The sequence below is a fragment of the Oncorhynchus masou genome, chromosome 29 (assembly GCF_036934945.1).
Source record: "Oncorhynchus masou masou isolate Uvic2021 chromosome 29, UVic_Omas_1.1, whole genome shotgun sequence".
Classification (NCBI taxonomy): Eukaryota; Metazoa; Chordata; class Actinopteri; order Salmoniformes; family Salmonidae; genus Oncorhynchus; species Oncorhynchus masou.
Window position 1 is genome coordinate 24444692 of NC_088240.1, and position 19647 is coordinate 24464338.

The window sequence follows — 19647 nt, forward strand, 5'->3', positions numbered from 1 at the left end:
TCTGCCTCAGGTTGCTGCCTGCCATATGAGTGCTGTTATACTCACAGACATCATTCAAATAGTTTTAGAAACTTCAGAGTGTTTATCCAAATATAATATGCATATACAGTGCCTTGCGAAAGTATTCGGCCCCCTTGAACTTTGCGACCTTTTGCCACATTTCAGGCTTCAAACATAAAGATATAAAACTGTATTTTTTTGTGAAGAATCAACAACAAGTGGGACACAATCATGAAGTGGAACGACATTTATTGGATATTTCAAACTTTTTTAACAAATCAAAAACTGAAAAATTGGGCGTGCAAAATTATTCAGCCCCCTTAAGTTAATACTTTGTAGCGCCACCTTTTGCTGCGATTACAGCTGTAAGTTGCTTGGGGTATGTCTCTATCAGTTTTGCACATCGAGAGACAAATTTTTTCCCATTCCTCCTTGCAAAACAGCTCGAGCTCAGTGAGGTTGGATGGAGAGCATTTGCGAACAGCAGTTTTCAGTTCTTTCCACAGATTCTCGATTGGATTCAGGTCTGGACTTTGACTTGGCCATTCTAACACCTGGATATGTTTATTTTTGAACCATTCCATTGTAGATTTTGCTTTATGTTTTGGATCATTGTCTTGTTGGAAGACAAATCTCCGTCCCAGTCTCAAGTCTTTTGCAGACTCCATCAGGTCTTCTTCCAGAATGGTCCTGTATTTGGCTCCATCCATCTTCCCATCAATTTTAACCATCTTCCCTGTCCCTGCTGAAGACAAGCAGGCCCAAACCATGATGCTGCCACCACCATGTTTGATAGTGGGGATGGTGTGGTCAGGGTGATGTGCTGTGTTGCTTTTACTCCAAACATAACTGCTAAATCTGAGTAAAACATGATTTATTCATCCATCAACCTAAAGCAGCTGCCTGGCTAGAGCACATTCTGAAATAGAAGGTCCAGTTTCCAGAAGTTCTGACGTAATCACTATGTACTGTATTAGTACTGAACTGTACGTAGTATGCAACCTTCAAGCTAATGGAAAAGCCTTTGTAGAAGAATTTGAGGAAAGTAGTACGGTGTAAAACGTTATGAAGCATCAAATGACACCAAACTAGAGGTCTTCACGGATCCCCCTGTACCCAAATTCCTGATACTCGATCGGGTCGATCGAGAATTCTAAATAATAATGTCACGGGTCTGGGTTGGATCTGATTGTCACTGGTCTCAGCTATGTGTAATGTTAACTGACTTGTCCAGAATGACCCATAAAGACCTGAACTCGACTGCTGCAGTAAAGAGAGAAATGGTATAATTTATTCACGAGACTGGTGCATGTAGCTTGTTGTTGGCCAATCATAGGTAATCAAAGCGGTAATAGGCTACAGTCATAGAGCCTCCACATGGGGCAAAAGTTAGGAGATACCTAATCAATAGAAGATTGAATTAAAATGGAATTAAGTTAAAAGGAGAAGGATAGGCTACAACGACGAAGAGCCCACAGGTAGGCTGCTACTTTATATTCTGAATGGAGCAGTGGAGGCTGCTTAGGGGAGAACGGCTCATAATGATGGCCGGAACAGGCAGTGTCCCCGTGACAACAATTTTGGACCTCCTTGTGGCCCCCCTAAATGTGCAGTATGAAAATGTTTGCTATTGTTCTTTTTTTACATTCGTTATTAGAAAGTGGCAACGATGCTGATTATGAACATGGTCTTTTGACTGCTAATGCCTGCAATGCAGTGAAGAAAAAGATAACAATAACATCTAATGTAACTGGCCCCTCGAACAGTACAAATGGCCCCAGCTTGGCCCCCCCAGTTGAAATGGTCTAGAACCGCCAATGGGAACAGAGCATGGAATGGCATCAAACACCTAGAAACCATGTGTTCAGTGGCAGATTTCGGCATAGGCGATATGGCCAGCATCTTGCCGGGGGCGGCCGTACAATTTTATTTTAATAATAATAATAATCCGAATGGTGACATTTGCGCAAATAGTCTATCACTCATTTGCACGTCACCTCAATGATATCATGTCACCGAGTGGGTGCCCTGATTCTAGTTTGTGAGCTAGGCAGGCAACTGCCTGGGAAGGTTTCACACTCAGAAGTACAAGATGGGGAGGCGGCGGAGGTAGGTTGACTTCAGGTCTCCCTACTGGAAGCCCGAGATAGGGGGAGCAGGGCAATCAAATAGCACACCTCTAACTTTGTACAGTACTAATACAACTAGTTGTGCAATTTAGTTTGTGTGTTTATTGTTTGAAGTGCAATAAATCAGGTTCTCTTGTGTGTTATTCTATTTGTGTAAAATAGGATTTGTGCAAGTTTGTTTTATTTGTGTTTTTTGTTAGCAATAGGGTAATAATTCAATTTTATTTTCTATTTGTATTTATATACTACAATTGGTTTCTATTCGTCTTTGATATTAATGAGTCTTATTTTTGTATATTTATAGATTTAAACGTTAGGATTATTTATTTGTGGTGTTCCATGCATGTGTTTGATACCATTCCACTCCAGTCAATACCACGAGCCTGTTCTCCCCAAATAAGGTGCCACCAACCTCCTGTGGAATGGAGTCATTGTTGTTTGTAAATGTGTAGGACGAGAAAGTGCATGCAGCCTCAATTAGCCTAGCTATCTTCTCCCAGTTTGGTGCAGTCAAGACAGGTACTACGTAATCATATTGGATGATAACCTAGCAATGGCAGCTATTATTCTACTACAGCGTAAGTCGGCTTGGTTGGTTGCGGTTTCCCTCTCACAGCATACTACACACACAGCACAGCCCCTGCTAGAGCGTCACTCTCTCTACCTCCCCTTTTTATCAGCTCCAGTTAATAAAGTAGCTTTTTTTTTTTTTAAATGGACCTTTCTGCTGCTTGTCTTACTCGGAACGGACCGGGTCTAGTTGTACTGAACGGGCTTCTATATTTCTTTTTTTACAAATTTATGCATTTCAGGTCTGGATGGGAAAACCCCAGGTCCATTTCAGAACGACCAGTGAAGGCCTCTACCCCAAATATGAGCCACTGAAATGCTCTGTGTGGCTACACTTTGATCTTAGCAATAGCAAGCAATCAATTTACAGATCATCATCATAAATAGAAAATTGTTGTAAAAATATTACCGCTATGTCCGCTTTATACAGTGCATATCTATAAAGAGGAGTGTTTGTCAACGGACACATGGGCTTGAGGGTGTCTGTTCATAACCTTTTGACCACTGTAGGAGAGGTCAAGGTTTGAACTTGTGTGCGAGCTGCTCCAATATTGCCTGCAGCTTCTCCTCATCGGCCGGAGAGGACCTGGATAAAGCCAGCGGAAGGTGTGTGGGCACCGCCATTCGGTCTGGGGCATTATGGGAAAAAAATAAATAGAGGAGCAGATGTAAGAGATAGCAGGATGGTATCTGAACAGCTAGGATGCATCTATCAGGGAGGCATTTCTAAGCAAAAATACCCCCTCAACACTCTCCATCCCTGTGTCTCACCCTGGAAGAAGAGTCCACTGGGCTGGTTGGAGGCCACTGCTGAGACAGCCAGCCACACCACCGTGTCGGCCCCCATGGACTCCGTACGCAGCTTGTTCTTCATCTTAGCATGGAAGTCAGGCATGGACAACTGGACAGCTACAGGGAACACAGAGACACAGATACATTAGCAAGTCAACACAGATACAGGGAGTTTTTTCAACACAGAACAATCATCTAGAAATACTTGTACTGATGAATATTTGTCTAGATTTCTAACTTTAGATAAGTGTTAGTACCTGGAGTATCAGCCCAGCCAGGGTGCATTGATGAGAAATGGATCTCTTTATGCTGGGACGCCCATCTCTCGGTCAGTATCACCTGTTGTCTCTGTCACCACAACACACAGCACATCACTTTCACAGAGAATATAACAGAACTGTAACAATTTATTTTGCGGTCATAGGCTAGGTAATGCATTTGCTCAGGTGTGAGTGGGTAGTGGAGATGCACAATGTCCTAACTTTATTCTGAGCGTAGGCCATAGTGCCGTCGAACGTCCCCTTCTCAGACTGCAGGTCGTCTACATTCATCTTCTGGACCAGCATGCCCCCTGAAGACACTGTGATCTGGAGGAGAGGGGTTATTATCATCATGACAATATGGGCTGTTGGACTGCTAGACAGGTGGAACATGTCCTTTTGTAATATGTAATAGATTCCTCTGATGCATTTGTTCAGACACACTGGGCCCTCTGCTGGTCAATTAGACATTAATACAAGAACAAACAGAACTAATGGAGGAAAGGCCATACAAGAGCCACTTTTCAAACTTTTATCATTTCATTGATTGGGCCAATGTCATCTGTCTATGGCAGGACATGACTCACCACTCGTGGGTCCTGTGCCTGTTTCAGGGCTGGTATCAACGCTGTGGTTAGGATGAAGGTACCTAACCAAGAGAACAGTAATGACGAGGAAGAACACTGAAAAAACATATCAACCTATATAAGTATGTGGTGTGCATTGTTTCCAATGAGACGTGACTACTGCCCTTGGGTTGATCTTACTTACCGAGAGTGTTCGTAGCAAAGTTCTTCTCTACACCTTCCTCTGTCAGCTCTTTCTGGTTTACCATACACCCTGCATTGTTGATCTGGGGGAGAAAGAATCATAATTAATAAACTTGTATTGAATTAATTCAATGAATCTAATCACTCATGTTGAATCATACCCAATCACTCCTATTGAATCATTCATATATCATCCTATCCAAACTAGCAGCCTATCAACTCTTTAATCTATTCAATGGACTAACCCATGTGTGGGGCTTGGAGATGATTCATCCACCTAACAGATACCTTACCAGTACATGAATGCTGTTGCTTTTTGAGAAGCTCTCTGCAAACTCCCACACTTGTCTTGCACTGGACATGTCAACGATGTGAACATGGACATTCTGCACAGACAAGGAAACAACATAGAACCACATTAAGTCTGATTCTGAACTATTACGCTGGCAGTTGGAAAGATTGATTACAGTATTCAAATTTGAACACAAAGAAGCCAAACATGGAATTTTGTGAGTGTGACCCAGGGACTTGAGTATAGACACAGCAGTGTTACTTTTCTACCAAACCAGAGGCGTAACAACCCCCAGACATGACTGTGCAGGAACTATCAAACCATCCTCTGTTTGACTAAGTGCTTGTCCACATGAATCAGTCTAAGCAAGGCAGGAAGCAGATAATCTCATCTGTAAATCTCCGCAACTTCCACCCACCTGGGTATAACAGATCCTTATCATTGTTAGATTAGCCTAGCTAATCTGTGCAGCACCTAACTTATGATGACCCCATGAATATGCCACATTATGACCCTATGAACAAAGCTGTTCACAATTGACTCAATGGCTTGCTCTTCATCCCTCACCAGACAGTTGCTGGGCATGAATAAACGTGTGTGGTGTTTCTTTCTTTACTGATTCTTTCTTTGTGTCATTCAGTCCTCGTTACCTGGTTTTTACTTTGTTCCACCAGCTCCTCCTTCGCCTCCTGTGCCCGTTCCTTGTTACGACACACCAGGTGGACAATCCCTCCTGCAATAAAACCACAATTTTATATAAAAAAACTGGGTAAACTATAGTGACCTCAAAGAACCCCTTCACACAACTAATGATCAGCCATCTGAGGAATTGAACACAATATTGTCCTCATGATTGGTCTGTGAGTCTGTCTATATAAACCTCTATGCGACCACACCTCGAGGTTAGTTGCATCTGGCCCACCTACTAGCACTCACTCATAAATCTACTGTTAATCATCAACTAACAATGGTCAACAGTTATATTACAGATTAGTGGTGTACATTTCAAGGTGAAAACCATATTCATTGTTGTTTTAAACACTCATAGGACAATGACTTTGCCTTACCTCTTTTGGCTATTTCATGGGCAGTAGCTTTTCCAATGCCGCTGTTGGCCCCAGTAATTACAAAAGACCTGCCACTCAGGTTTACGTCCAGGTCCCCAGTATTAAACTGCTTAGCTGCTGCTTCATATCCGCTTCTGTTGAACAAAAGAAAAAGACATCTCAACATACGGTTAATGGTGATTAAGGAACTGAGATAAAATAAAGCAAACATGTTTAAAATGGCAAAGTAACGGCAGTAATATTGAGGTTGTCAGTATAGTAATTGTATGACTACTAACTAACAAATACATGGATTCTTTGGTAACATCAATATGTAACTATGAAGGCATGAGCGCGTGTTGGTCACTCAAACCTATACAATTCCAACATTCCATTCATGTGCAACACCAGCTATCAAAAACCGATACTCACTTTGTGTATTCTTGAAGCCCTTTAACGAACCAAACGGCGTTTCTGTAAAACGACATCTTTTGGTAGCTAGCTAGTTAGCAGGATAATTATTTTTAAGTGGAGTTATATAGCTACTTGAACTTTGCATAACACTAGACAAAACACGCCTCTTTTTACGTTTCATAAGAATGACTCGTTACGTCGTTCAATACGGGTGGGGCAAACACAGTCACATGGGGTAACGCAACCTCCGTCTTTTGTTAAATACAGCTAAAATAACAAATGTGTAAATACTGGTAAGTGTTTAATGAATAGTAAACTTTGTAGCGAACCTAGAACCCGAACAAATCTAATTATATATCCATCATATCCACCATATAAAAGAGCTTCTGATATATTTATCTTTATAACTAATATTACCTTCTTTAAAGTTCAGTTGTCAGGATGGCCGAGTGGTCTAAGGCGCCAGACTCAAGGTTCAACCTTCCATAGTAATGGGGTTTCTGGTCTCCGAATGGAGGCGTGGGTTCAAATCCCACTTCTGACAATAATTTTTTCTCAGGTACAAAACTAGTAAAATTCAGCAACCAACGTCAATTTATCAACCCAGAGCCCACAAAGTGCCATATCTTGTATAATGTTGATTATAAACTAAGCTCAACCACTGACAATTCATACATTATACCAAATAAAATGTTATTCTACAACTCAAGTTATTGTAATATATTATTTTTCATTTCCAGTGTATATATATATATATACGTACTACTAGTGATATTGCAAACATATATATATATATATATATATATATATATATATGTTTGCAATATCACTAGTAGTACGTTATCTAGCTAACGGTAGCTATTTCCAAACAAAATGCTAACTAGCTAGCTAGTTTCGCTAACAAAAAAGGAAATGGTTCGCTAACGATATCGTAAGGTTCACGTTTTTTGGCTGTGAAAAGAATCGTAGTGTGGCTATACACTACCTAAAAAAATGACGATCACTGATACTTTAATGAATAGATGCTCTGTTTTCTTTCGCTAACTATAGTTGTCAGGATGGCCGAGCGGTCTAAGGCGCCAGACTCAAGGTTAAAATCCTTCCTGGAAAGGGGTATTCTGGTCTCTGCATGGAGGCGTGGGTTCGAATCCCACTTCTGACAATAATTTTGTACCTTTCATTCTTCAATATAGGTTTGTCGGTGAGTATATGCATGTCTTATTGTGATAGTTACAAGACAATGTCAATCGTAAAGTGTATGATATTTCAAAGCTTGGGCCTGTCAACTGGGTTTATTCAGCAGACTGCTTTAGGCTATTTCACCCAATACAAATGTTACAGTCCTGGGATACGGCATAATGAGTGAATAGAGGTAGAAATTATATCACTCTAACATAAGTGCATGGCATTGTTTTATGGCCATGAGAATGTGAGGTGATTCACTCAAATGTCCAACAGATGTCGCAATATTCCACATTCTTTTGTTGTAATACTGAGCAGAAGGTACAGTACTGTAATTCCGAAAATTATAGATAAACACAATCCCACTCAGATTCCTAAAAACCCATTCTGATATTCGGTCTAAGCAGCATCTTTTCTTCTTGGTAAAATGAGGAGGGTCCGTACCTGACTCAGTACCTGCTCCTTTCATGTTAAATGCTTAGTGAATTCAAATAGAAAATATACTGTTACATTTTAATGCACAGCATTTTATTATTTGGAATACTCTGTATTCAGATTCAAAAGACAAACACATGTAAGAATGTGAGGATATTTTCCCACACTTCCAACATATACTCTAGAGGCAGAACGTGTCCATCAGCTTTTTTCGACATTGGATCCGTGCACATTTAGGGCACTCCTCATCTCTGAAGCAGTCTTTGTGGAAACAGGCCTTGCACACTAAAACGAGAGAGAGGCATCGTTAGCAGATTTATATGGATTTAAAAAAAAGTCAAGGTGAAGAGCGGGCTGTCTCTGTCTGATCAGAAAAACACTTGCCTTGACAGCGTCTGCAGGTCTCACTCTGGAAGGGAAATAACACATCCTTCTGCTTGCAGAACTCACAGATGAAGCCTCTAGCCAGGCATACCTGGGATAAAACGCAACAGATCTTAGTCTCAACAATTGAGCACTGCATAACTACTGAGGTTATAGGTGAAGTCATGATATTAGAATATACATTTATTTGTCCATCTGTGATTTTGCAACTGGTGGATATACCTGACAGCTCTCCACGTGGGCGATGGCCACCCGGAGCACGGCCCTGGCCAGCGGCACCAGCTGACCCCGTTTTACCCTCAGGAGGTCATCCATGGAGAACAGGTGTGGCTCTTGTGTCAGGTGATCAGGAAGCTGCTCAAACTCCTTCAGAACCCTGAGCATAATAACAACAGCACAAAGGGGGTGAAATTAAGAACTTTGTCAAGCACCAAGACTATTATGGCTATTCATAATAAATCTAAATCAATACCCAGGCTAGATCATAAAAGTGCCATGTGTGGTGAAGAAGTTGGCATAAGAAATTAGAGTGTGAGAGAGTTGTGAAGGGAGAATCATTAAGTGGATGTCTTTACCCCTCAGATAATCTGCATGCTTTCAGGAGTCTTTTAATGCCTAGTAGTTGCTCCTGCAGGTCCTTGGGAGGGAGAAGAGTGTTAATGTAATCAATATGTGTATGAGGATTTGCCTCGGCAACATTCCCTGCATGTCACCACTGAACATTAGAGGACTAACCAAAGACACAGACTAATCCACATTCTCCCAGTGACTCCGAGATCCCTATTCTGAGTTTCCTCTTCGTACAGACATGAGCACCCCAGACACTGCTGAAGAAGAGGATTCACCACTGCTGTAAACCTGATCCCAGACCATATCTCTCATTGTCTATAAACCTGCAGTTGTTAGCTTGAACCTAATCCACTGACCTGCCCAGTTTATATTCTCAGTCGACAGTCACACCGCACTCAAGCACAATAATAAGAACGGACCTCAGACTAGTTAAAACCATGTATACAGTATCTTAGCTCCTATAGGGGTCTACTTACCATGAACCTGTCCAGTTCTCGCACCCTGCTGTAAAGGGTCTTGCCAACACAGGTCAGGTCGAAGAGAGGCTGGTGCCACACTGAGTCCAGCAGCTGCTTGGAAAAATCACTGACTGGGTACCTTCCAAAGTCCCACTGGGTCAGCACCCGGCCTGGGATCACAGACTCAGCACCGCCTTGGCAACAGTCACAGAAGTACTTGCTCAGGTATTCACAGTAGCGCAGCTTCTTGATGTATCCTGAGGTATGAGAGCAATGCGATCTAGATGGACTGATATTCATATAATGTATAATGTAGAAAGCAGCAGGATAGATTATACTATGTCTTTGAGAACTGCAACACTGTATGATTTTTGTTTAGTTCAGAAATGAATTCACAAGGTGGAGTAAAAAGGCTACAGTTAAGCAGTTAAACTTGGATCTTCAACCATAACAACAACATCATCTCCTAGCAGACCTGCAGGCCTCTGTTAGTGAAAGCCCAGCAGAGAGTGTGTGTGTGTGTGTGTGTGTGTGTGTGTGTGTGTGTGTGTGTGTGTGTGTGTGTGCATGCGTGAGAAAGAGTGAGACTGTATGCAGTGTGTCTGTTCCTCTCACAGGTAATATACAGCAGGTGAGCTCTGTAAATCATCCAGTCACACACGCCAGAGAATTCCTCCACAACCACCCAGAAACATGAAAGCTCAGAGCGCCACACGGCAAAGGAAATATGTACAGAGCTCTGCCTCAGTTTTGACATTAAAGGGCTTGCTGTGGCTCCATGTGGATCACCCAGAGTGTCCAGCTCTCTGGACTAGAGTAGTACTTACTGGGTTCTATTTCAGTTCCACAGCCTGCACAGAGGAAGTGCTGGGAGGCAACAACCTCACTGCGCCTGGGCAGGAGACAGAATTATGAAGGAAACATTAACAGACTTATTGCAGATTGATTCACATACAAATGAAGAGAACAAATGTATTGTACAGAGAGTGAAAGGGAGTAATACCATGACACAATGAGAATAATGTTAAACTTTTGCACAAGCCCATCCCCTGTAGGAATAGTCATCATCAGTGAAGTCAGTGTGACACCATACTGACCTCTGGGTGGGGTGGACGCTGAAGATGATCTGGAACCGGGGCGGGGCCCAGTTCAGAGTTCCCCTCATCCTGGTTCTCTGTCTGATCTCCTCACTCAGACTAAGACGGGCATCACTCACCATACAAACTCCTCCAGGAAGCTGGGGATTGAGTAGGACAGTCAGTCAAATTGCTACATTGATTGGTAAACACTTCCTGTCTGGTGTAAACATCCTATTGAAGTAATTTCCATTTCACAGTCATTCCTCGTGTGTCAGTGACGATATTTCACAAATCTACTCTATTGCAATTTTCCTGCTAGCCGGAATAGAACTGTCAACAGAAAGTATGCCTGTTAAAATTTGCTTTTGTATTTGTGTGTTTGATAGCAGGGGCATTTTGTAACCACAGTGATTCTCACTTCCTGCAGCGAGGTTCTGATGCTCTGACGGCCGCGTTTCAGCTCCTGTGTGGGAAACCACTGCTTCCTGAAGTCACACACCAGCTGCTGGGCTAGGCCCTCAGCAGAGCAGCGCATTATGGGAAAACCCAGGGAACTGAGTATGGACATAATGGGGGTAAGAACAAGACTCAAGATGAATAGGAATGATTTTGTAGGCTGTTGTATGTAGACTATGATGAATACTATCACAGTTAATCAGAGGTGTGATGGTTGTAGCTGTTTGTTTGTTTCTACCTTTTAAAGGACATATTAGCGCCTCTGGTTATTGGTCTATTGTTTGCGCCACAACCTACAATGCAAACAGAGGTGATATGAAAAACATTAACTCAGAGAACACGCTTCTCTCACATTGTCCCACTGACATCCTTCTCTGTCAGGGCCTTGTCTACCACACCCCTAAATGGCTTTCTATCTAAATCCTCTATGACCACGCATCTGATATGACCAGGTGGGTTGGTTGTGTTTGCATAAATTCTCTACACACCAAGAACATTGGTTGGCAATGAAAGGAAAGCATTCAACGTGATCTGGTCCAAAATGTTAATGACAATTTCATGACAATTCATTACTATTTTAAAGCCCTCTTTCATTACTACATCCTCTTGCTCCCTACCTTCATATCCACTGTCAGTGGAAACAAGAGAGTGTGTCTTTGAGGGGTGGATGCCGATTTGGGCCCCTGAGTCCTCTGAGGCCTCTGTATGGTTCCCCATAGCCCCACAGCTCTTCTGACTCAGACTCACAGCCCACTTCACCCCCTCCAAGGCCTCCAGCACCATGTCCACCACTATGAAATGAGCATTCTCCTACACACCAGGCATAAAGCATCATGTCAGAGTTTATATTGTGCCCTTGGAAAGTATTCAGACCCCTTGACCTTTTCCACATTTTGTTATGTTACAGTCTTATTCTAAGGATGTAACCCCCATAATGACAAAGCAAATCAGGTTTTTAGACATTTTTGCAAATGTATATATAAAAACTAAAATAATGAAATATCACATTTACATAAGTATTCAGACCCTTTACTCAGTATTTTGTTGAAGCACCTTCGGCAGCGATTTCAGCCTCGAGTCTTCTTGGGTATGACGCTACAAGCTTGGCACATCTGTATTTGGGGAGTTTCTTCCATTCTTCTCGGCTGATCCTCTCAAGCTCTGTCAGGTTAGATGAGGAGCATTGCTGCACAGCCATTTTCAGGTCTCTCCAGAGATGTTTGATCGGGTGCAAGTCCGTGCTCTGGCTGGGCCACTCAAGGACATTCAGAGACTTATCCCAAAGCCACTCCTGCATTGTCTTGGCTGTGTGCATAGGTTGTTGTCTTGTTGGAAGGTGAACCTTCGCCCCAGTCTGAGGTCCTGAGCGCTCTGGAGCAGGTTTTCATCAAGAATCTCTCTGTACTTTGTTCCATTCATCTTTGCCTCGATCCTGACCAGTCTCCCAGTCCCGGCCGCTGAAAAACATCCCCACAACATGATGCTGCCACCACCATGCTTCACCGTAGGGATGGTGCCAGGTTTCCTCCAGATGTAACGCTTGGCATTCAGTTCAAACAGTTAAATCTTGGTTCCATCAGACCATATAATCTTGTTTCTCATGGTCTGAGAGACTTTAGCTGCCTTTAGCTGCCTCCAATCAGGCTGTCATGTGCCTTTTACTGAGGAGTGACTTCCATCTGACCACTCTACCATAAAGGCCTGATTGTGGAGTGCTGCAGAGATAGTTGTCCTTCTGGAAGGTTCTCACATTTCCACAGAGGAACTTTAGAGCTTTGTCAAAGTGACCATCCCTCTCCCCCGATTGCTCAGTTTGGCCGGGTGCCCAGCTCTAAGAAGAGTTTTGGTGGTTCCAAACTTATTCCATTTAAGAATGATGGAGGTCAATGTGTTCTTGGGGACCTTCAATGTTCCAGAAATGTTTGGTACCGTTCCCCAGATCTGTGCCTCGACACAATCCTGTCTCAGAGCTCTACGGACAACTCCTTCAACCTCATGGCTTAGTTTTTGCTCTGACATACATTGTCAACTGTGGGACCTCATATAGACAGGTGTTTGACTTTCCAAATCATGTCCAATCAATTGAATTTACCACAGTTGGGCTTCAATCAAGTTGTAGAAACATCTCAAGGATGATCAATGGAAACAGGATGCACCTGAGCTCAATTTCGAGTCTCATAGCAAAGGGTCTGAATACCTATGTAAATAAGGTATTTCTGTTCTTTATTTTCAATAAATTAGCAAAAAATTATAAAAAACGGTTTTCGTGTTGTCATTATGGGATATTGTGTATAGATTGCTGAGGGAAAAAAATAATTGATCCATTTTGGAATAAGGCTGTAATTTAACAAAATGTTGAAAAAGTCAAGGGGTCTGAATACTTTCTGAAGGCACTGTAGATGCTTCAAAAATAAACAAAATATAAATAAGCAAATATAATTAACCGAATATGTTTCAGAGAGGGAATTTACCTTGTCCAGGTCACAGCCAGTCTTGATAATGTCTGCAGAGCAGTGTGTAATATCACTTTGTCTTTTATCCTTAATAGGCACTTTAATGTCAAAGCACAATGACAAAAACATATCAATCAGTGAACTAGACATAAGGAACCTTGAGTTCTCACTTTCTTATTTTCCCTCTGCACCTGTAAAGACCTGTGAAGTCTACCATATCAGGACAGCTGAAAAGGTTACCTAATTGTGGATGGGCATCAGAGGTTGAGCGTAGTCGGGGACCCTCCTCCTGGTCCAGCCCTGGCCCCTGGGAGCCCCTGAAGGGCAGATGGAGCCCGCTGGTAAGCAGGCGGTTCAGGTTGGCAGAGATGGAGACACAGCGTGGCTTATGTGACTGAGATATAGTAGGACAGGGACAGGGGGTAGACTCTGCCTTTACAGTACCAGTTGACCTCTCTGCTGCCAGTGGGGGCTCAGTAAGATGAAGATGATATCGGTCAGATGTTGATGGGGGGTCACTACTAAGACCCAGAGGGGCCACAGTAGTAGGGGGCAATGCAGACAGAGACAGCCCTGTATCTCCATGCCATGTTAAGGACTTCCTCCTGCAGGAGATAACGGGGCTACTTCTGGGCAGGTGATATCTGTCATCACCTGGGGTCAGCAGAGAGGGGTTCTCCCTGTTTAAGTAACTCCCGGGTGCTTCATTACTCTTAAAGTGTCCTTCATCATCATCATCATCATGAGAGGACTTCCCTGTGCTCTTTTCTTCCCCGCTGCTTTCTTTCTCAGTGCAGTGTCCGTGTGGTGGACTTAGATAGGGGGATGTGGGGACAGTGTCCACATACCAGCTCACATTGTTGGATTTCCGAAGAGGAGAGGCAGTGCCTCGACTGACCAACTTCACACAGAGAGAGAGAGAGAGAAAGATTTTCTATGAACGCAGTTATACCTCAATTTCCTTCAAAACAACAGCTCTTGTTATACTTCCTGAATGGAAACTACCAGCAGAAAATATATATTCAGATCAACTTGAAATGTATAAGACTTGCATGGTGGCGTTGTTTGAGTCAGTATTCACAGAATATATTCTCATCTCCAACATTACAAGTTCATTTGACAGATTATTTGACTTCATATGTCACTTTCCCATTAAGGCATATACAATAAAATGTTGTAAAAGATATTAATATTACAACCATATCTTTATTGTGAAGGGGCTATTTCCACATGAACACCAACCTTTTTGATATCTTGTGAGTCCATATTAGAGTTGGACAATAAAGTGCAGGTCAGAGCTCACTGTTTGACTGACGGATGGACATGAAGGACATTGACTCTGTCGAGCTTCTGAAATGATACAGAATTATTCTAATAAAAATCACTTGGATATTTAGATTTTTTTTTACTGTCATTAGAATATTACAAATGAACAACATATCAATGGGGACATCAAACCTATATTTATACTGAAGTTAAGATACACCTACAAGTAGTATTGAAACCTTCAGAACAATCACATATGTGATCCCCTTTAGAATCTCTGAAACTATTTCATATTCTGTCAAACTATAAAGTACTCACCATTTTGTGTGATTCCAAAATGAAGGACATGGTTGAACCTGAGTCTTTTTGTCGTATGACATCTGAAATAACACAGCTGTAAAACGGTCAACTTGTTGAGCAAGGAGTGGGTCGGAGGATATCTTTACTTCCTGTATTTAATGTTGGGTTGAAATGTCTGTGGTAAAGCAATGCCCTTTTCAAACCAGACGCAAGAAGTCTCTCTGGGGGTGTTCCTCAACAAATGATGAAGTGAATGATAACTTTAGATAAATACGCTATTTTTAAATAAGCTCTGAATTTACAAACTCCAAGTTCAAATAGCGAGTGAGCTATGTCTTTGTGTAATACATGTTTTATCAAAGGTCAAAGGCTCAAACTCCAAGAAGTGTCTCAGAACTACACATGATTATATATTGGACTTGACAAGTAGGCCTACTAAATCTTATACACATTCATTCCAACAGCTCACACATCTCTGGTGGGAATTGAGTTTTCATGCACAAAGAAACAGATTGAACCTAATCCATATGTAATAGTCTTCCTTATTAATGTTTTGGTCAAGAGTAGGGAATTCTGCTTTGTCGTCCTGATAGGTTCCCTGCAGTGGCAAGTAATGCTTTGTTCAGCATGAAGGAGATGTTGCAGAAATCAGCCCTAAGCCTATCGAACCCTGTGTCACTGCAGAATGCAGCTTGAACAGAAAAGAGGAACTATCAGGAGTATCCATTTATTTGCATTGTACTTATCATCTGATAATAATAGAAGATGAAGTAATGATGAAAGTGACAAATAACCCACTGGGCACAGACATCAATTCAATGTCTATTCCACATTGGTTCAACGTAATTTCATTGAAATTACTTGAAAACAACGTTGATCCAACCAGTGTGTGCCCAGTGGGAAGTGACATGATGTGGACATGCTTTTCAGGCCTTGAAAATAAATAGTCACAGTCATGAATATTGGGAATAGTAGAACTATAGGCTATTTCTCTTAAGCAGGATTAGTCTGGAATAGAATCCCAGAAGCCTTTACTAACTCCAGATGTAACCAGACTGAAAGATGATAGGATGAGAAATGAGGTATGACAAAACAGAGACAAGTCTGTCACTCCACCACCCTCACTCACTGTCTTCTTTCGGATCTGTATCTGAAGGCATATATCTCTACCTCTCTGTTTGTCTCTCTCACTTTATGTGTATGTGTGTCAGTGTGTATGTGTGTTTATTGTGTAGCCCCCATAGTGATCAGTATATCTGCTGATGCAAGCAGGTTATTCAAGCGCTTGACTCAGCACTCTCATTGGCAGTGAGGCCTCTCTCTCTCTGTCTCTCTGTGTGTATTTCCCTCTCTCTCGCTCTCTCTGTTTCTCTATCAGATTTAACTAACTCCAGGAATCCTCAGCCAAGATATAACATGAAATGAATGGTATGAAAAGTTTTTCTGTAATTGTAATTCTGTAAAGTTATTGTGCAGGCCTTTCAATCATTCAAACCCCATACTCACTGTGACTGCATCCCTAAGATATGTTATTGTTCTGTATCACTCAGTTCATATGAACTACATGGGTAGGCTACAGTACAGATAGTCATGCCATCGTAGGTCTTGAAGATAAATTATGGAAGTTTTATGTTTCGTCAGCAGGGGTCGCAAAATCCAAATGTACCAGTATGCCGTTGGTCTGGCAAGAGTTCAATGTAGTACTGTAAATAGCGCAGTCGCAGTGGGAGCCGAGGCAGTCGAAGAGGAAATTCGCAAACCGTTGGAGTCTCTCCCATAGTTTGTGCTTGGATACAGTCATTGCAGTGCATTTATTTTAAATAAAGCAGGGGCTAATATGGCGACGTTGGGACCAGACCTTCGTCCCCATTCCCAGCTCGCTTCTGCCTCGATACAAAGTAACATCAGTGGCAATAACCTGCCTCCCAACCGCGGCTTGGAAAGAGCGTTGGAAGAAGGAGCGAACTCCGGGTTTTTGAACCTCAGCGCCAGGAAACTCAAAGAATACCCCAGGACAGCATCAAACTACGACTTATCAGATACGGTGGAAGCAGGTAAGAATAGACAATGCCGTATAATTATTCTGAATCTCTTCCGCTCCTGCGCCCAGCAGTCCCGACAAAATGCATGGATTTTTGGAATTCAGGTAGTCTTTTGGAGACGAAGGGTTTTGTATTCTGTGTAAGCGATAACTTGATGTCTGGAGTATGTTTGAATTAAGTTTTTTCAATTCCAGACACATTAACATGACAGTGATGGAGAATTTTATGGACATGCCGTGTCTAGCGCACGACTAAGCTTTTCTCGATGCGGAGAATCAGCTTTGGGACAGATGTTCAGTATTGTGCGTAGGCAACGAAATGTGGGCCATTAAAGATAGCATGGCCTTAATGCTACTACTATAAACGCCCCCGGTCTGTATGTTTGTCAAACAATGACGGAACAGCACGCTGCCTTTTCCTTTGAATTTTGTCGGGAAGATGTCGTGGAAATCCCCATATTATTTCCCAGATCCGTACTATTCACATTTCGGTGTCACACTCACTGCAGCAGCCTATCATGGACAAAGTTTCTATGTTAGGCTGTCATACAACGAGCAGTCACGCTATTAACTCCAGTATTTTATACTGAAGAAAAATAGAAACGCAACATGCACGAATTTCAAAGATGTTACAGTTCATATGAGGAAATCAGTCAATTTAAAATAATTAATTAGGCCTTAATCTATGAATTTCACATGACTGGGAATACAGATGTGCACCTGTGTATCCTTTAAAAAGGATCATTCAAATTTCCATAGATAAAAAACAATTATGTTCGTTGTCTGTAGCGTATGCCAGCCCAATACACAACCCCACCGCAAGACCGCCCTTTATTGTCCACAGCACAAGGTGCACCTGGGTAATGATCATGCTGTTTAATCAGTTTCTTGATATGTCACACCTGTCAGGTGGATGGATTATCTTGGCAAATGAGAAAATCTCACTAACAGGGACATAAAGTGTTGTGTGCACAAATGGAAAATTGTATGGAATCTTTTAATCCAGCTCATGAAACATGGGACCAACACTGTTTATATTGTTGTTCAGTATATATTGGCTGGGCCATGCATGACTGCGCAATGCCGCAATTAAATCCATTGCTCTTTCAGGAGGTTATTTTAGTAATTTCCTGGAAACCCGACGTTGAATTGCATTGAATTCTACGTCGGGCAGAAATGAGCATTTGAATCAGGAAAGTTTTCTCTCGCGATCTCCACATGCCAGAATGTTGAATACAAGTATATTTTAATTTACTTTACCGGTTGTTAATGTGGTTGGTCCTTTTGGCGGTAGTAATGTGAGACAATATCCACAGGAAACTATTATTCCGTCAACTTTCAAAGCCCTGGTAGTGCATTCAGATTTCTATCACCCGAAGCATGCGATGTCCCGAGAGGAAACTTTCCAGATTCAAATGCTAATTTCTCCCTGACGTGCAATTCAATGTTGAATTTCCATGCAAGCTTAATAAGTAAGGGCTGTCAATGGGTTTGACAGTAAATCCTAGTCTTTGTGTTTACCCCTTATGTGCATGTGTTAAGGATTGCACACAGCATCATACATGATTTATGTGTGTTTAGTTGTGTCCTTGGACATTTCAGTGAGGAGTCAACTTATTGGCTCTAGTTTATAGTTTACATGTAACTATAACAGAGCGACCATAATCCATCCTCATAACCTGGAGTAGAAAATATATTGTTGCATTAGTCTCATGCGTTTGGAAGTAGTAGCAGGGGAGTTTCAGTACATCATATGCAATCTGATACTAAATTACAGTTGGCAACATTCCATCAGCCTTGTCATCATGAGGTAATGTCATGAACATTGGCATAACATTGCAGAAAAGTTGTTAGAGCGTATTGTACTCATGTAAATCAAATGTATTTATAAAACCCTTTTTACATCAGCAGATGTCACAAAGTGCTTATACAGAAACCCAGCCTAAAACATCAAGCAATGTAGATGTAGACACACAGTGGCTAAGAAAAACTCCCTAGAAAAGTAGAAACCTAGAGAGGATCCAGGCTCTGAGGGGTGGCCAGTCCTCTTCTGGCTGTGCCGGGTGGCGATTTATAAGAGTATATGGCCATTAAGGCCAGATCGTTCTTCAAGATGTCCACCATTGTTCCTGTACCCAAGAAGGCAAAGGTAACTGAACTAAATGACTATCGCCCCGTAGCACTAACTTCTGTCATCATGAAGTACTTTGAGAGACTAGTCTAGGATCATATCACCTCTATCTTACCTGACACCTTAGACACACTTCAATTTGCTTACCGGCCCAATAGATCCACAGACGATGCCATCACACTGCCTTGCCAATCATGACAAGAGGAATACATATGTAAGAATGCTGTTCATTGACACTAACTCAGCCTTTAACACCATAGTTCCCTCCAAACTCATCATTAAGCTTGAGGCCCTGGTTCTGAACCCTACCCTGTGCAACTGGGTCCTGGACTTCTTGACGGGCTGCCCCCAGGTGGTAAAGGTAGGAAACAACACCTCCACTTCGCTGATCCTCAACACAGGGGCCCTACAAAGGGTGCATGCTCAGCCCCCTCCTGTACTCCCTGTTCACCCAGGACTGTGTGGACACGCACGCCTCCAACTCAATCATCAAGTTTTCAGACGACACAACAGTAGTAGGCCTTATTATCAACAACGACGAGACAGCCTACAGGGAGGAGGTGAGGGCCCTGGAAGTGTGGTGCTAGGAAAATAACCTTTCACCCAACGTCAACCAAAC

At 42.2% G+C, this 19647-nt stretch overlaps 3 protein-coding genes and 2 non-coding genes across 12 annotated transcripts in view; 3 read left to right on the forward strand and 2 right to left on the reverse strand.

Moving 5' to 3' along the window:
- Positions 1-232: 232 nt before the first annotated feature.
- Positions 233-6447, reverse strand: LOC135519230 (dehydrogenase/reductase SDR family member 12-like). The gene is made up of 10 exons (XM_064944343.1): positions 6292-6447; positions 5881-6014; positions 5464-5546; positions 4815-4907; positions 4523-4604; positions 4339-4400; positions 3974-4078; positions 3749-3839; positions 3471-3608; positions 233-3328 (listed from the first exon to the last, which is right to left on the reverse strand). Exons 1-10 carry the CDS (start codon positions 6345-6347, stop codon positions 3216-3218), a joined length of 957 nt encoding a protein of 318 aa, XP_064800415.1. The 5' UTR covers positions 6348-6447; the 3' UTR covers positions 233-3215.
- Positions 6448-6708: 261 nt separating this feature from the next.
- Positions 6709-6817, forward strand: trnal-caa (transfer RNA leucine (anticodon CAA)). The gene is made up of 2 exons: positions 6709-6746; positions 6772-6817. It is a non-coding gene; the product is annotated as a tRNA-Leu (tRNA).
- Positions 6818-7325: 508 nt separating this feature from the next.
- trnal-caa (transfer RNA leucine (anticodon CAA)) lies at positions 7326-7435 on the forward strand. Its single transcript has 2 exons — positions 7326-7363; positions 7390-7435. It is a non-coding gene; the product is annotated as a tRNA-Leu (tRNA).
- A 526-nt stretch (positions 7436-7961) lies between these two features.
- On the reverse strand, positions 7962-15028 carry rubcnl (rubicon like autophagy enhancer). 2 transcript variants are annotated; one of them, XM_064944342.1, is made up of 14 exons: positions 14875-15028; positions 14533-14637; positions 13531-14191; positions 13309-13388; positions 11455-11647; positions 11076-11130; positions 10800-10935; positions 10400-10539; positions 10130-10194; positions 9321-9559; positions 8850-8911; positions 8497-8650; positions 8275-8365; positions 7962-8175 (listed from the first exon to the last, which is right to left on the reverse strand). In XM_064944342.1, exons 2-14 carry the CDS (start codon positions 14554-14556, stop codon positions 8072-8074), a joined length of 2004 nt encoding a protein of 667 aa, XP_064800414.1. In that variant the 5' UTR covers positions 14557-14637; positions 14875-15028; the 3' UTR covers positions 7962-8071. The 2 variants fall into 2 exon arrangements, with proteins under 2 accessions (XP_064800414.1, XP_064800413.1); XM_064944341.1 differs by having other exon boundaries at positions 14533-14640.
- Positions 15029-16565: 1537 nt separating this feature from the next.
- Positions 16566-19647, forward strand: part of lrch1 (leucine-rich repeats and calponin homology (CH) domain containing 1) — a 148877-nt gene continuing 145795 nt past the window's right edge. For 5 of the 7 annotated variants that reach the window (XM_064944345.1, XM_064944344.1, XM_064944346.1 and 2 more), the window contains exon 1: positions 16566-16910. In XM_064944345.1, coding sequence (XP_064800417.1) covers positions 16694-16910 — 217 coding nt within the window. In that variant the 5' untranslated portion in view covers positions 16566-16693. The remainder of the gene's footprint in view (positions 16911-19647) is intronic. The other 2 variants (XM_064944348.1, XM_064944350.1) reach the window with 1 other exon arrangement.

Excerpts from the sequence above, each read along its gene's own strand:
- rubcnl (XM_064944342.1), bottom strand. The coding sequence starts at position 14,556 with ATGGACTCACAAGATATCAAAAAG. Across the intron at positions 14,192-14,532 it reads ACTCACAAGATATCAAAAAG|TTGGTCAGTCGAGGCACTGC; the intron begins GTTGGTGTTCAT and ends CTCTGTGTGAAG. Across the intron at positions 8,651-8,849 it reads GCATGCAGATTATCTGAGGG|GGTTCTGAAGGAGTTTGAGC; the intron begins GTAAAGACATCC and ends TATTATGCTCAG.
- LOC135519230 (XM_064944343.1), bottom strand. The coding sequence starts at position 6,347 with ATGTCGTTTTACAGAAACGCCGTTTGGTTCGTTAAAGGGCTTCAAGAA. Across the intron at positions 3,840-3,973 it reads TGGCCTACGCTCAGAATAAA|AGACAACAGGTGATACTGAC; the intron begins GTTAGGACATTG and ends TTGTGGTGACAG. Across the intron at positions 3,329-3,470 it reads CAGTGGACTCTTCTTCCAGG|ACCGAATGGCGGTGCCCACA; the intron begins GTGAGACACAGG and ends ATAATGCCCCAG.